Genomic DNA, 15,666 nt, shown 5'->3' with positions numbered 1-15,666 from the left:
CTGCAAAATTGTTTCTGTTTAGCTGCAAATTCTGTGATTCCTGGGTCGAAAATTTTGATGATCATTAAACCAGACATTGGTAGGGAAGCATCCTGCCTGCTCTGCACATGCAAATTGTATCCCCAGATTTTTAATTTTCCTGGCTGTTAATCTGCAGGGAACTCTCATGAATAAGTCTGTATTCTGTATACATTAATAAATCCTTTATTGAGATACTTTCATCTTCACAGAGGCAGCCCACGGAATATAATACATCATTTCATTTTTATTTGGTAATGCAATCTTTATTGAGCAATGAATCCTTTGTGCCTAAGTCAAAAGTTTACCAAGTAAAATAGAAATGTCTTAATAGTATGCTCTTGTATCGCTGTGGCATAAGTAAACTTTGAAGTTTCACATTAAGAACTTCATTCTGCTTTATATAGTGGCACTAAAAAGTAACAAAGGGCTCTATCTATACAGCAAACAAGCTTTAGGAATACATTTTAAGCCTTGCAGAATAACTGAACAAAAGATGGAATTTTTTTTTTTTTTGAGGCAGAGTTTCACTTATTAACCCTCGATAGAGTGCTGTGCTGTCACAGCTCACAGCAACCTCCAAATCTTGGACTTAGGCGATTCTCTTGCCTCAACCTCCCAAGTAGCTGGGATTACAGGCGCCTGCCATGACATCCAGCTATTTTTTTTGTTGTTGTAATTTGGCCGAGGCTGGGTTTGAACCCACCACCCTCGGTATATTGGGCCAGTGCCCTACTCACTGAGCAACAGGGGCCACCCAAAAGATGGAATTTTTATGGAATTTTTTTTATTAGGGTGGATAAAATCTGGCACGCAAGTGCCAGGTCAAAACACGTGACATTTAGAGAGACCTGAGATATGGCTTAGAGAGTAAGTACTGCTGCTTTACGGGCCAAAGACAAGCTCTAGGCCTAAGCAGTGAAGAACCTGGACCTTTCTAGCTCACAGATCGCAACTGCCACATTTTTCTCATCCCATCTCAAAAGAACAACCCCCCATCATTTCAGCGACAGCTCTTAGGAATGACTAAAGCAATTTTTCCTGTTCATATACCCTCTTGGGTCGTATCGTCCTGCACATTTCAAGGATGGCACTGGATAACTGTGTGTAATGCTAGCAGATCCTTGGCCATCGGTGGAGCACTGTTGGCCTAAACCTGCGCGTGTGCGTGCCACGTGGGTGTTCCCCACCCGCAGCTTTGACACCAACCAGGACGACGTGTTTCCAATCTGCCTCTATGAGATCATGAACGCAGCTTGGGAGTCTGGGCTTTGTTTTATGTTTGTTTTGTCTTGTTTTTTTAAATCAGTTGTCTCTCAGCTTCAAATCTTCCATTCTACACCCTGCTCTATAATCTGGAACTAGGCCTCTGCAAGCTACATTTCCAGGGGTCCATTGTCAGCTAGACTCCAGTTATACCAGGCCAAAGAGACTGGAGGGTGGGAGAAGGAATTTCTTCCCACTCTTTTCATCAAAGTCAGTTGAGTGACAATTGGCTTCTCTGGGCTTGCCTAGAAAAGGCCATCATGCTCCTTTAGAGATGCTGGCAGTGGCACCTCCCTGAGTCTGAGACTGAACATGAGAACCTCAGGGCTCCACCCTTGGGTCCCTAGACCTAGTTTTCTTTCCTACAACTATCATTTCTGAGTTACTCTGATATTTCTGAGTTACTCTGAGGTTCCTCTTCACAGTTTCAGGCCTCCTCTACCAACTGCCTGTACTAAATCCCATCTTCTTGAAATATCTAGTGTGGTTACTGTTTTCCTGGCTGGACTCTGACAGAAGTGTTCAGCGGACAAGGCTAGGAAATCACCTTCTCCAGAACTCTCAGAGTCCAAATAAACAATTTGATTTGTTATTTCTTTTAAAATAATGTAATTTAAAATTTATGCTTAAATTCATGCAGAGTTTTTAAAACTTACTCTGTGTGATGGAGTGCACGGATCTTGACAAATGCGCTTCCACAACCCTAATACAGAACAGTCTGCTGACCTCTGATTCCCTCCCACTGCCCTTTGCAGTCCTCCCTTCCGCTACCCTCAACCTTTATAACCACTGTTCTGTTGTTCATGCCTACAGTTTTGTCCTGTCCGGAATGTCATAGAAATGGAATCATGTAGTATGCAGCCTTTTGGGTTTGGCATATCACAATTAGCAAAAATGCATTTGGGATTGCTCCATGTTGTTGCATAAAAATCACTTAATTTTAATATTAATATCTATCTGATTCTTTTTAATGTTTTTAGAGGCAGAGTCTTGCTATGTTGCCCAGGCTGGACTCAAACTCCTGGGCTTGAGGGGGCACATCTCCTATTCTTTTTGTCCATTTGAGTCCATACCTTCTACAAATAAGTCTTTACTATTACTTTAGTGTGGTTTGAATTAGCACAAACGTGAATGAGTATATTCAATAATCTATGTTTAACTGGAACTTTCTGCTTTATTACTTTGCGAAGTATCATCAACTTTAAAATTTGTACCCAGTAACTGACTGTGAAGCTCCCATGAAGACAGCAGGAGGGGCTGACAATAGGGACATTAAGGAACTCACTCCCCCTCCTGCCCACCCCACTGTGGCCCCTTGCTGTCTCTCACATATGCCCGCATGCCCTTGCCTCTGGGCCCACCCTTTACTACTTCTTGTCTGGATTACTCTCACCCCACAAATTCCCACGATGTCCTCCCTAATTCCCTCTGCTCAAGTGTTACTTCAGCAGAGATGCCTTGTCCTACCCACTCTATATAATCACAACGGCCCGACCCAACCCTTTGGTCTGCTACTCCCTAACCCTTTTACCAGCCTTATTTTCCTCCCCAGTGCTTATCGCCTCTGACGGATCACATATTTATTGTTTGTTCTGCCTATTTGAATTTATGCTTTAATAGGCACCTTTCTGTTCCCTACTCTATCCCAGCACCTGGGGCAATGCCTGGCCCAAGGCTGATGCTCAGTAGTTACCGAAGGAATGAAAAAAGGTAGGAAAGGGAGAGCGAAGAAAGGGAGAAGGAAGGAGGAGGGAGGAAATAAGGGAGAAGAGAGGGGAAGGAGGGAGTAGGGAGCGGAAGGAGGAAGGATGCCTGGTAGCTCAGGCATCGTATTTGACAGAATACCATGGGAAATAAAATACTTTTGACTGTTTCCTGAGGTTAAAGTATAGTCTACTCCAGAAGTTTCTCTAATTTTGGCATATCCTAACCAAACTAACACTGAACTTTCACACAAGTTTCCCCCACACCTCCCAAAAAAGAGAAAAGGGAGAAAAAAAAGAGTGTGGCTACTGCCAGGCACTTTGTGTCACTGTATACAGCTTCATGAGGACAGGGGCTCGTTCAGCTGGCACAGCGGGCACTTAGTAAACATTACCAAAGGACTGAAGACTAGGGCCCTCCCCGAATGTTCTCCTTTGGAAACTCCCTCGAGGACTTTCACACATCTCTGAGCTGACGGCAATTCTAATCATCATAGGCTGACTTTCCTGTTGCATTAACAAAATGAGGCATTAGAGTCAGATTAACTTTATTAAGAAAAAATAAAGTGACTTTTCTTACATTCCAGAGTTCTTAGAGTAAAATTCACAAATGCCACAAATCTACAGTAATATTTCAAAGAGAACATCTGGGGAAGGAGAACATCTGGTCTAACTGGAAAAGGAACCTCACTCACAGTTCACAAGACCAAATTTTAAAAATGTAGTCTGATTGAACAGGACTTAAGAAAACATTACTTTAACTTTGACTTTGGAATGAAATTGTCAGGTGTAGCCCGAAGGTTTTTTGTGTTTAAAATCAACTAGATGTCTGCTGAAATTATTTTTCATCAGATGGGCAAGAAAGGGTAAGATGCAAGATCTGTATAAAAAAGAATTTACAATTTCTCAGTATGAATTTTAGAAAAAGATTGTCACTTCCCACTCCAAATACACAATATGCTGAGACACATTACTCTTGATTTGTGAAATAATTGAGTTTCAGAATAATTTAGTAAAGTTTCTGAATATTAAGAACATGAGTATAGAATAAATTGACATTAACAGCTGCTTAACAGTGATAAAATATAGTTTTATTTACTTTGTTGAGTCAGAGGGTTGTAAGAAAAATTATTGCTAAGTAGATATGAAGCAAACAGAAAGGTGCTTTAGAAGTCCAGTTACCTTAGAGTTTATTTAAACTAAGAGAAAAGGGTCATAACGTTTTCATGCAATACATACTTGGTTTTTTTAAATAACAATTGTGTAACAAATAGCTGAATGAATTAAGGAAAGCTGCACTTGTGATCTATATAAAACACCAACATTTAGGGTTGTACATAATTAAAGAAATATCTCAAACACTTTTTGAAACACTGTAGAAGCCAATACATACAGGCATGCCTTAGGTGGCCATAGGAATGCAGTTTAGAAAAGGAAAAAAAAAAACACACACACACACAGGAACTACTCAACGTCTTTAAAATCACTGAGCAAGAAAAGCGACATTGAACTTCCATACTGATTTTACATAATTTCTATACAGTACCTTGACTTTAATCCAAGAGCAAAAGTTAAGACTCTCCTTCTCTATTTTTGGTAAACGACTGCATGGTAAACTTAGATGACTTCCCCCTGGATTTTACCTGGGAGTGGCCTTTTGAATTTTTTATTTAAAAGAGGGCAGGTTTGGCACTTTTATACTGATGTCACCAATGTTAATATTTCTTGGGATCTCAGGAAGATTCATATTCTTTACAGCTGAAACAGCACGGGCTGGAGCTCCTGCTAAGCCAGCCTGTATACAGAAGCAAATAAAAGAAAAAGAAAATGTACAACTCAGGTGTAGCTCATCAAAAAACACTTATCATGGAAGACAATGATAAAAGATTTTCATATAACAACTTCAGAGACCAGATGGTGGTTTGAATTTGTATGGGATGGTTACTTTAAATACTAAACTAGAAAGAGAAAACTGTGACACATTTAAAAAATACAGTGAACACATGCGATGATAACAACGTGAAGATTTAAATACAACTAAATGTATACTACCACACAATATTCACATGACAGGACCTAAATCTTCGGCTACATCTTGATTTAACTGACATATGACATAAGCATAAAGCAGCATTTACATTAGTCTCCTGATTGAACAACTCTTGCAACAATCATGATAGATTTCTTTTTTGCTTTTAAAATGGCATTTATTATCAATGTATACTGTGAAATAAAACTGAAAGTAATAGATGATGCTTGTTTATTTTCTTTACTCAGGGCTAAACCCTTAAAACATTTCAAAACAATAAAATTTGTTTTTAAAATCGTGGGGACTTGTCTAAACTTTTCTAAGATAGTTTTAGAAAGTTAAAAAAAATTAGGCTTTTACGGAAAGCCTCAACCCAAACAGAATAGCTCTGCTTAAAGATGTAACTATAAGATCATGACAACCCATCCATGCACTAAAATATAATGGTTAAAAATGTTTGGTCATTTGAAGTAGATTCAACATATGTTCAGCTAAATATGTGTAGAAAGTTGTAGAAATTTAGAGAAAGAAAGTATAATTGCAAGAGGTATAACAATATATATAAATAAATTGATTCTAAAATTTTTAGTAAGTACTACTAGGGTACAATATTTGGCTTTCTTAGTAGGAAAATTTATAACTTATGAAATAATTTCAAAATAAGTACACTTAAAAATAAAAGTACGTATATCATTTTTCTCAAATAGCTACATCAACAGCCTTCATATTTAAGATTTAGTTTATATAACGAATTAGATTTCATTAATTTTTCTTCAGGCAATATAATAAAGCAAAGCCAACAAACACATCTGAGTCTGGTGGCATCATTTTATACAAAAGTAGACAAGTAACAAAAACAAAACTTCCATGTTGCTTAGGTTTTATATATAAAAGACAATGTGATGTTAGAAACACTAATTTTACAGTCCCTTTTCATAATTTTAGTTTTTCCTCTTATGTAATCCTACCTCTTTTGTTAATTAAAATAAAAATAATAATAAAGCTGTTACCTGAGTAAAATCTTGACTGATACAAAATAGGCCAGTGTAAACTATTTGCTGAATAAAGGATACAAACATTGTTAAACAATGAAATAAAGGCATGGATTATCAATTCAGAATTGGAAATAATAGAAAAATTAGTAAAATAGTAATAATAGATAGGGTCCCCACAGGCAATGATAAGGGTGATATGGATGAATAACTCCATACCCAATTAAAGAGTGAACAAGGCTGGAAAATTAAATTTTTATAATTTAATGGAGGTTAGTTGGTTTTGATGTAAACTAAAAATTTGACCTCAACAGTATACCTACCTGAAATAATGAAGTTTTTTTAACACCCCTTCTCCCCATAAAAAATGGTGCAGATACAACTAAATATATTTAGGGCAGCATCTATCATATTTAAAGGGGTATTCAATTTGATCATTTCAAGTTAAAGGTCTAGCTACTGAAATTTAGAATGGTTTAGGATCAAAGAAGAATACAGTTCAATGAAGTTTACCATCGTGTACACTTGCTGCTAAGGGAACAAAACTTATTTCACAAAATCGCAGAAGTCCTGGAAGTAGTATCATTTTTCCAGGTAGACGGATTTTATAATGATTCAAATTAAAAGACCAATGCGTTCCTCTTTTATTTTGGAATTTCCATAGAGGATACAAATATAGAGAAGTATTGATAAAATATTTGAATATAAATATTTTAAAAATCATGAATTATTAAAGAATTTTATTATTGCAAAAGTGAAACAGAATGTGAGTGTATGCCTGTCTGTATATTTTAATGGATGCTGTTTCACAATTTATAGATAAACATAATTTTTTCAGTATTGTTATAGCCTTTTTTTATAATACTCTGTACCATGAACAACTAAATTAAACTAAAGCAAAGAAAATTAATAAAAAAGGTATCCTGTGAAGTTTCAGTAAATTTTCTTTGTGACCAAAGATGGTGTCGACTGTATGCTGCTAATGAGAATACATAAAGTCAATATATAATTGATTTAAATCGCATCTTTGGTCTTATTACTATGTAACACCAAAAGAAGTTTCTAAGTACAACAAACTACAATTCTTCTAAACATAAGCGGCAAGCCATAGACATGCAAAGGATGGGAACTATCCAGAACACGCAAATGAATTAGGAAAATCAAATTATTTCTCAAGCATGTTCAATATTTTTGTGTAGTATGTCATGAATTTAAATAGTAGGAAATTAAACAACTGTAATGTGCACTTTAAGTTTTAATTAAACTAATAGTTTAAGAAATCAGGTTCTGCAGAATATAAAATGTGAAGAAACTATAATAAGAGCTATTGATTGGTAAGCAGATGCTTAAATGTGCTATCAATGTTTATATATTTAGTCCATAAAAAAAAGTCTTTATGTTACTCAGGCAGTCAACACCAGAAAAGTTATAAAACAAACCTCACTTTGAGACTTTCATGAAAGTAAAGTCTGAAACATTTTTATTGAAACAAGATGTAAAGAAGTAATTTGCCATCAGGAAATCAGTTTGCTGACACAGAAGTATAAAATAATTTTCACCTTGGTTAAGATTTCTTTTCCGGTAATATATTCTCAAAGCAACAAATAACTTTTAGTAATTTTTAACTTTTTCAACACTAAAAGTTACAGAAATTAAGTTTACCGGGCCTGTTAGTAATACAGTAGTCCCCCCTTATCTGTGGTTCTGCTTTTCTTGGTTTCATGTGCCTGTGGTCAACCACAGTCCGAGAACAGGTGAGCAGAGTACAAGACACATTGAGAGAGACCACGTTCACACAAGTCTTAGTATAATATTTGTTAGAATTGGTCTATTTTATTATTAGTCACTGTTGTTAGTAGTCTCTCACTGTGCCTAATTTATGAATTAAATCTTATCAAAGGTATGTATGTATAGGAAAAAACATGGTGTATATAAGGTTTGGTACCATCTGTGGTTTTAGGTGTCCATTGGGGGTCTTGGAATCTATCCCCCAGGGATGGGGGGAGACTACTGTGTATATATAAATAAATATACATGTATGTTATAAAACGTAAAAATAAGGTATTTCTGATACTCCAACACAGTTCTTAAAGATTTAAGATCACATGGTTCACACAAAGTAGAAATAAAGAGAATGAAGTTCTACTAGAGAAATAACTTGTTTCCATCTATGTTACACTACTCAAGCACCACCACGGCAGGTAAACTGCAGCAACTATACTCATAAAAACAAATATATGAATCCAAAGCAGTTAAGAGTATGAACTGGATGAAAGAATGAAGTACAGTATATAAAAGAATGGTCATGTTTTCTCTCCCATGAAATTAAATAAATTAACAGAATTAAGAGAAAGAAAACAAAATGAAGTCTGCAAGTATACCAAAATGAGGCCAAACAGATAGAAGACTTATACAGACATACTCTTGGAAATTTCAAGCACTTGAATCACAAAGATAGTAATGGATGGGTATGATTTGTTTTTGATTTTGTTTTTAAATTGCCAGACCCAAAAATAAACAAAGTATGTGCAAGCGAAACTTAAAAAGCAGCATTACTAAAATACATTTCAAAGAACCTGAAAGCTCCCTTTTCCTCATGCAATAAGCAAATAACTTTTTTGAAGGGAAAAGGAAAATCATAACCTAGTTATTTATTTCATCTAAGACACAAAATATCATCCTACCATCTTAAAATATTTTTTTCCCAGCTTGAAATATAGCATAGTAAGATGGTAGTTGGAATGATCTGTACACACTAAAATCTTTACCCACCCTTCCTGCTGGAAGTTGCTATGCGCACATTCATAATTTTGACCTAACAGCAAAGTGAAAGAACAGCAACATTAATAAACATGATATTAAATGGTTTCAGACTCAAAATCATTAACAAAACAATGGCAGGTTTTGAAGGCATGTTTTTGAGCAAAACAAAATTTTAATATTTTAATTCCTGTATATGAGACAGAATAACTTTTAATCTGGGTGTTTACAATAGGCTAGTTTTTTGCTTTAAAGATAGTGCTTTAGTATTGCAATTATAAACAGATGGGAGATGCTGATGTCAATCTTCTAGTGAGCAACAGCTATGACACTATAATTTTATCAAAATTAGAATGTTCAAAAATTTAAAAACCTTCTAAATTACTAGTCACTTTATCTGGATTATCTTTCATTTTAATTTCTAATATAGGATTTCCCCATCTGAAGGAAATAATAGCAGACTAATGACATTCATGGATTTACTATTACGAGTTTCGACCATTACTCACGGGTCCTCATCCTCGTGCATGCTGGGGCAGAGGAGTACAATCAACTCATGAATTTACTTTCCAGTATCTGTATCTTAGGGCCACTTTTCTTATTCTCTACTCTTTGAAAATAGGTATTAGTTTTTTTTATAAAGCCAATTACTAGTTCTAGACATTGAAGTTACCAGACCCTAGTGATCAGTGGTTCTTTGCTAGAAAACAGTAGTTTAATATAAATACTTGAACACAGAAATTGGCAGAGATTTCAATTATTCAATATTTTCATACCAGAGATAGTGTAACACAGATACAAGGACAAAAAGTGGTACACCCAGCTTCATACTATAGCCCACAGTCTCAAAATAAGGTACTACAAAGCCACTTATATGTTGTGATTTGTCAAACGTGTCCAGAGAATAATAATTTAGTGGCTAAAGAGTAATGACAAATTCTCAGGGATATTTTTCTAATGAGCAACATAGGTAATCAAAGTTTATAGATTTTTTTTCCTCCATAGGACTCAATGATTTATTTTCATTTTAAAATTTTAAATTGGAAGCCATAAACATTTTTCTTTTTCCTGAAACGGTGCTGTACATAAGAGTTGCTCTTCATCATCTACATGAAACTTGTAAAAAATTTAGTGAATTTATGATGTGAAAAAATGTACAGGAACTATCAGAAGAAAAAATTAGTTTTGTAAAGCTATGACTCTATTAAAAACATTTCCAATATTTGCCAATATGCTTTGCAAAACATCCAGGGTTTTTATTCAATGTGGAAGAAAATATTATTCAACATTTTACTGAATCTGATTATGACATGTTTGGATGTCAGGTTTATTACAATGGAAACCCACTATATTTTCGTCAGTATATTTAATTCCATTTTAAAAACATTTAATTCTAGTTTTAGAAGATTTCTGATGTTACTTTATTTGGGCACTGTTAATACGCACTTGCAGATCAAAAATGTGAAAGCAATTCTGTTCAGATTTTGAAACTGAAAACCATTTATGGGAGGAAAAGTACTGTTTAGCAGTCACTATTCTAAGCCTTCACTCTTTCCCACTTTGTATGCAAAACTCCAAAGGTTCAACTTTTGGGTTTTTAAAGTCACATTTTGTAAAACCCAGCAGGCAATTTTAATTAGAATCCTAATTTAGAGACAGAAAAAAATTTCTATGAGAGTTAAATTAAGATTGGTTCTGCTATATGATGCTCAAAATAAACTCTTAAGTTTTTATATACAAAGTAAATTGTCATTTCTACAAATGCAATTTGTCAGTCACATGACAATGTTTTTAAAAAAAAAATTGAAACTTTCCTCTTATAATGCAGACAGACAAAACAGAGCAAACATGACATCAATGATATACTAGTAAAATACACTAAGTCCAATAAAAGATGAAGAAACTACAAGGAGAAACTAGAATGGAAATAGGCTACAGGGACTATATGGGTTCAGTAACACAAAGAATTTTTGAGTCTGGCCTAAATAATTAATTGCCTTCGACATCATTTTGCTTTCCCTTTGTTAAAGTACATTTTTCTCAAAGTCAGCAATACCTTGTCTACCTGTCCTGTCTGGGAGACTGAAAGATAAAGGTCTGTAAGAGAGAAGAATGGAAAGAGCTAGAAAGATCAGGATGTTCGGAAAAAAAGAGGACTGACTTTTAAAAAGTAGTGACTAAATTCAGACTCATTTATCCATCTTAAGAATAACATGAAATGCATTAAAGCTAACAAGTCTCCCCAACCCCACCCCTCTACCTCCACCCCCAAGGAGCCCTTTTATTCTTAGGCAGATTCCTGGGTGCCTCTTAAACTTTCCCCAAATCCCGCCAGCCTCCCAGCTTAAACTCTCCTCTCCCAAGACCCCAGTGTTACAGTAAACCATTTTTCCATCACAATAATAGGTGCCGATACATTCAGAGGATATCTTTTCTTCTCTTCTCTTTAAGGATGGGGAGATTGGGCGGCGCCTGTGGCTCAAGGAGTAGGGCACCAGTCCCATATGCCGGAGGTGGTGGGTTCAAACCCAGCCCTGGCCAAAAACCACAAAAAAAAAAAAAAAAAGGATGGGGAGATTTTTGCTTCTACCTAAGTATTGGCATTAAACTGGTTTGTTTTTTCTATTATCAGAAATGTTCTACCTTTAAGCCAAAAATAATAAAATCTGTGTTTTCTGACAAAGCACCTAGATAAATCCTTATTATATTTTAAAACCTGTATTTTAATTATGCCCAAGCTGATTTTTGAAAGATAAATGGTATTTCTAAAATACTATGTATATGAATTGCTAAAACGTGCTAATTAGATCATCAATCATGAAATTCTGGATTCTAATTAAGTCTTTCTTGGATTTTTTTGTTTATATAATAAATTTTAATAGAAATTTAATAAGAGATTAATAAAAAGTTTGTACTTTGCTTTCAAATAATTTTGAATTATTCTGCAGAGTTGTATCTCTGGTAGATAGAACCAGTTGAAATAACATGAAATGAAAAATGTATGAAAACCTCTGACATTTCATAGCATCTGCAACAAAGCTGGCAGCCTTCCCAACACACTAAAACTGTATGAAAATTGCTGAAAAATTACAGAGTCGATGTAATTTTCAACAATGTTCTTAAAATACGATCAGGACTAAATGACCTTACTTTTACTTGAAATCCTATTTAATATATTAGTAGATATCACACATAGAAAAACACTTGATAGATGTGTAATTCTGTGGTTTATCCTCAACTAGATTTAAAACATACTTTCTTGTAAAGGACAAAAAGGAAAACTAATTTGGCAGCTGAGAACAAATGATTATACATGTTACCAGATGATCAGTGGAGAATAATAGAAGTCTTCACCCCTATTCTAAACCATTTTAAATAGCGTTGTTTCTATAAAACGACTTTAAGTTTTTGTATTCTTAGAATAATTTCTTTTAAAAATGCCAATGCTGCATTTTACTGCTCTTTGTAGGTTAGAAAAATTACTTCATTAATAAAGTATTATTGGACAATTAAAAAGCAAATACTCATTATGCAATTATTATAGGCCTTTCATGACTTTTTAAGCATTATATGTAGCACACTAAGGAGTAAAAGAAAAAGAAGGGACACCACTGATGGAACAAGGTAAGAAGCTGGAAATGTGAAAATTCCAGTCAAGTGGTCAATATATTTTTACAAGTGATTACACAGAACTCACAAACTACCCATATAGCCATTCATTTTAGATCTACTATCAATGAACTGTGTCACTGGTTGCTCCTTGACATTTAAAATCTATAACCACACAGTTTTGTAAAGCTACGTTTAACATATCACTTACATTTTAAGTTATCATTTTAAGACTTTAAAGACTATAATTAAGTATTTATAGTAAATTTTTTTTTTTTTAGAGGCAGAGTTTCACTTTGCCAGGGCATCACAGCTCACAGCAACCTCCATCTCTCTGGCTTAGATGATTCCCTTGCCTCAGCCTTCCAAGTAGCTGGGACTACAGGCGCCTGTCACAACGCCCGGCTATTTTTTGTTGCAGTTTGGCGGGGGCTGGGTTTGAACCCGCCATCCTCGGGATAGGGCCAGTGCCCCACTCACTGAGCCACAGGTGCTGCCCTATGGTAAATTTTTTCTGTACTACGTAACATATTGCGAGTCAGCTATACTAAAATAATATTGAGTCCTTTTCCTTGTCCTAAAATAAAATTTTCTCTATTAACCTAGTTTAAGTTCCTTTTCTCCTTTAGAAAACCAGTATTTAAAAAATGGGCTACAGAACACCCAAAATATATACAGTTACTTAAGAGAGTCACAGCTCTTCATCACCATTACAAGCATCTCCTTTGGGAAACCAATAGGGATGGCCAGTTGAGGTAAGGAGAAATGCAAGACCATTTTTAATTTAAAATAGCACATTAGAAAATGTTTTTACAGAAATTTTCAACTGTTTCAAACCCTCAGATTTCAGATTTCCTTCAATCCAAATGAGTACTGAATTATGTTAAACTGATCCTTTAACATACCAACAATATAAATTTTTCAGAACTCACCTGTTGTAAATTAATGCCAGTATATTTTTAATACCTTGCTGCTTTCATAGTAATATTTACTTTAAATCAACGAAACATCTGCGCTTACACTAATAATTATAAATAAAATTTGTCTTTTCCGATCTTAATTATGACTGTAAATATTAAATTAAGAGTATCCTCAAACAAGTACAGTGCTGAATAAGATAACAAGACTATTCACATTTGATGGTAATAAACAACCAAAGCAATGCGAATTTGAGGGGCTCAGCTATAGCACCTACTGCTGATATTCAGCCTAGTGCTTCAGGGCAGAGTTGCTAAAATTCTAAAGTTGGGTTTTACGTAGTGCTTAAGTGCTGTTTGGCCTCAATCACCCAATTTAAGGTCAAATCTAAATAGCACAAAGTTAGCCAAGTATAACAACTCAAATAGTGCCCTCATTGAATGCAATAAACACCATGAATATATTTGTACCCAAGTATAAAATATGACTTAACTTGTCAGTGACCTTTGAGAAAGAGCCAGTGTTAAATGATTAAGGTATTGTTATTTCTTTTTTGAATGTACATTCAGACTTCTTAAGCTTTTAACTTAAAACACTGCTTCCTCATCAGAATTCCATTTTTTCTGCTTTCTCCTTCCAGAAATAGTTTTCTAACACTAAATTTACTTATGTTTAAAGTATCGGTTGTATACAGGGTTTCTCTGACAATTACTTACTGAAGTTTTACAAAGCAAGTATTAGGTTCCATTATTCAAATACATAATTTTTTTTTTAAGCAATAAGAATTCAGAAGTTTATTATCCAAAGCAGCTAGAACTGTCTCTAAAAGAAGCATACACAAAGCTATTTGGTAAGTAGTAGTCACAAAACATTGAACACGCTAAAATGTATACATTCCATTTCTTTTAAAACTGAATAAGCATATTGGTTATACCTAAAGGGTGATACTGAAGGACAAACAGTGAAAGCTACAAGTCATGTGTATTTATGATCATGCTTAGAGCCTTCCTTAACTAGAGCATCTTCCATTCTTACCTCAGATTTCTCCAGTTTATTTTGTGCATCAATTTGCGTAACAATCTCATTCATGTTGGTCTCCAGTACCATTCCCCCCATCACCATTTCTGCAAGAATATTGTGAACCTATAGGAAAAAATAATATACACTCATAAGGAAAATTCACTATAAAAAAGTTCTGTAATTCCAGTACTTCTAGTTTCAAATTCTGCTCTTCTATGAGAGGTGAAAATAACATGGAGGTGGGTTCATAATCCACTTTCATCACTACTGTGAAGACCTAGATAGTTACATAACCTTGTCTTAGATTAATCAGCTATAAAATGAAGATAATAATAGGACTACCTTTTAGGACTGTTGAAAGGATTAAACAAGGTAATTCATGAAAGTACCCAAAACAAAGTAAATGATCAATAAATATTAACTACCATCATCATTATTATATCAAGATTAATATTTAAAAAATGATCCACAGAGGACTTTCATACCACATTCCTACCCAACAATTTAATAATTGTTACTTTGTACTCATGGTATTTAATGAATCCAAGTAGTAAGTACTACTTATGAATAAGCTCTAGGTTAGAAAAATAGTAGAATTTTCTTTTTATTGCAGGTACTTTGTACTTACCAAACCCTCTATCCATGTAATACTCAGATTCCTTCCACTGGGAGTAAACCCCAGGTGTAATAACCCGATTTTTTTTTTGCAGTGTTTGGTCCAGGCTGGGTTTGAACCTGCCACCTCCGGCATATGGGGCCGGAGCCCTACTGCTTTGAGCCACAGGCGCTGCCCAATAACGCAGATGTTTTTTCATAATATATTGACTGGATCAAAAATCGACAATTTGGAGCTGAATTAGGTTCCGCAGAACAGTATACACTATAGTCTGTTATAACTTTTTGAAAATAATTTCATGGAGGGAGGGTAAATGTGCGACTACATCTATGGTGCATATTGCAAGGGTACTGTTGTGCCCAGATCTTCAAATCCCCCATCTATTAAGTATAGAGTATAAATGTCTTAACACAATAAGGAAATGAGGTGACTAGTTTGATGTAAGCATTCCAAATTGTATATAAAATCAGCGCACTGTACCCCATAAATACATTAAAGTATACATGAGCTATGTGTTTATGACAATAAAAAAATAAAAATAAAAAAGCAGATGCTTAAAAAAAATAATAATCAGGTTAAGTTAGGAGTGGAGACACTGAAATTAGATAGGTCTGAATACTGCCTCTATCACTTATTAGCTGCATGCCCTAAGCAGTTACTTCACCAGAAACAGAAGTAGTATAGGTACCTCCCTTACAGGGTTAGCTTAAGAATTAAAAAAAAGAATTCATATAG

The 15,666-nt window shown here is 34.8% G+C and overlaps 1 protein-coding gene across 4 annotated transcripts in view; it reads right to left on the bottom strand.

Annotated features, from left to right (window-relative positions):
- Positions 1 to 4,056: 4,056 nt before the first annotated feature.
- Positions 4,057 to 15,666, bottom strand: part of AP3S1 (adaptor related protein complex 3 subunit sigma 1) — a 71,839-nt gene continuing 60,229 nt past the window's right edge. Inside the window, exons 5-8 of one of the 4 annotated variants that reach the window (XR_008375164.1) lie at positions 14,331 to 14,438; positions 10,825 to 10,865; positions 6,027 to 6,074; positions 4,648 to 4,782 (exon numbers count right to left, since the gene is read on the bottom strand). Coding sequence is in view for 3 of the 4 variants with exons in the window: in XM_053566117.1 (XP_053422092.1) it covers positions 4,654 to 4,782; positions 6,027 to 6,074; positions 14,331 to 14,438 (285 nt within the window). In the remaining variant the exon portion in view is untranslated. Of the gene's footprint in view, positions 4,783 to 6,026; positions 6,075 to 10,824; positions 10,866 to 14,330; positions 14,439 to 15,666 lie in introns of all 4 variants that reach the window. The other 3 variants (XM_053566117.1, XM_053566116.1, XM_053566115.1) reach the window with 3 other exon arrangements.

The sequence above is a fragment of the Nycticebus coucang genome, chromosome 17, assembly GCF_027406575.1.
Source record: "Nycticebus coucang isolate mNycCou1 chromosome 17, mNycCou1.pri, whole genome shotgun sequence".
Lineage (NCBI taxonomy): Eukaryota > Metazoa > Chordata > Mammalia > Primates > Lorisidae > Nycticebus > Nycticebus coucang.
This window is presented reverse-complemented; position numbering and strand designations above follow the sequence as displayed.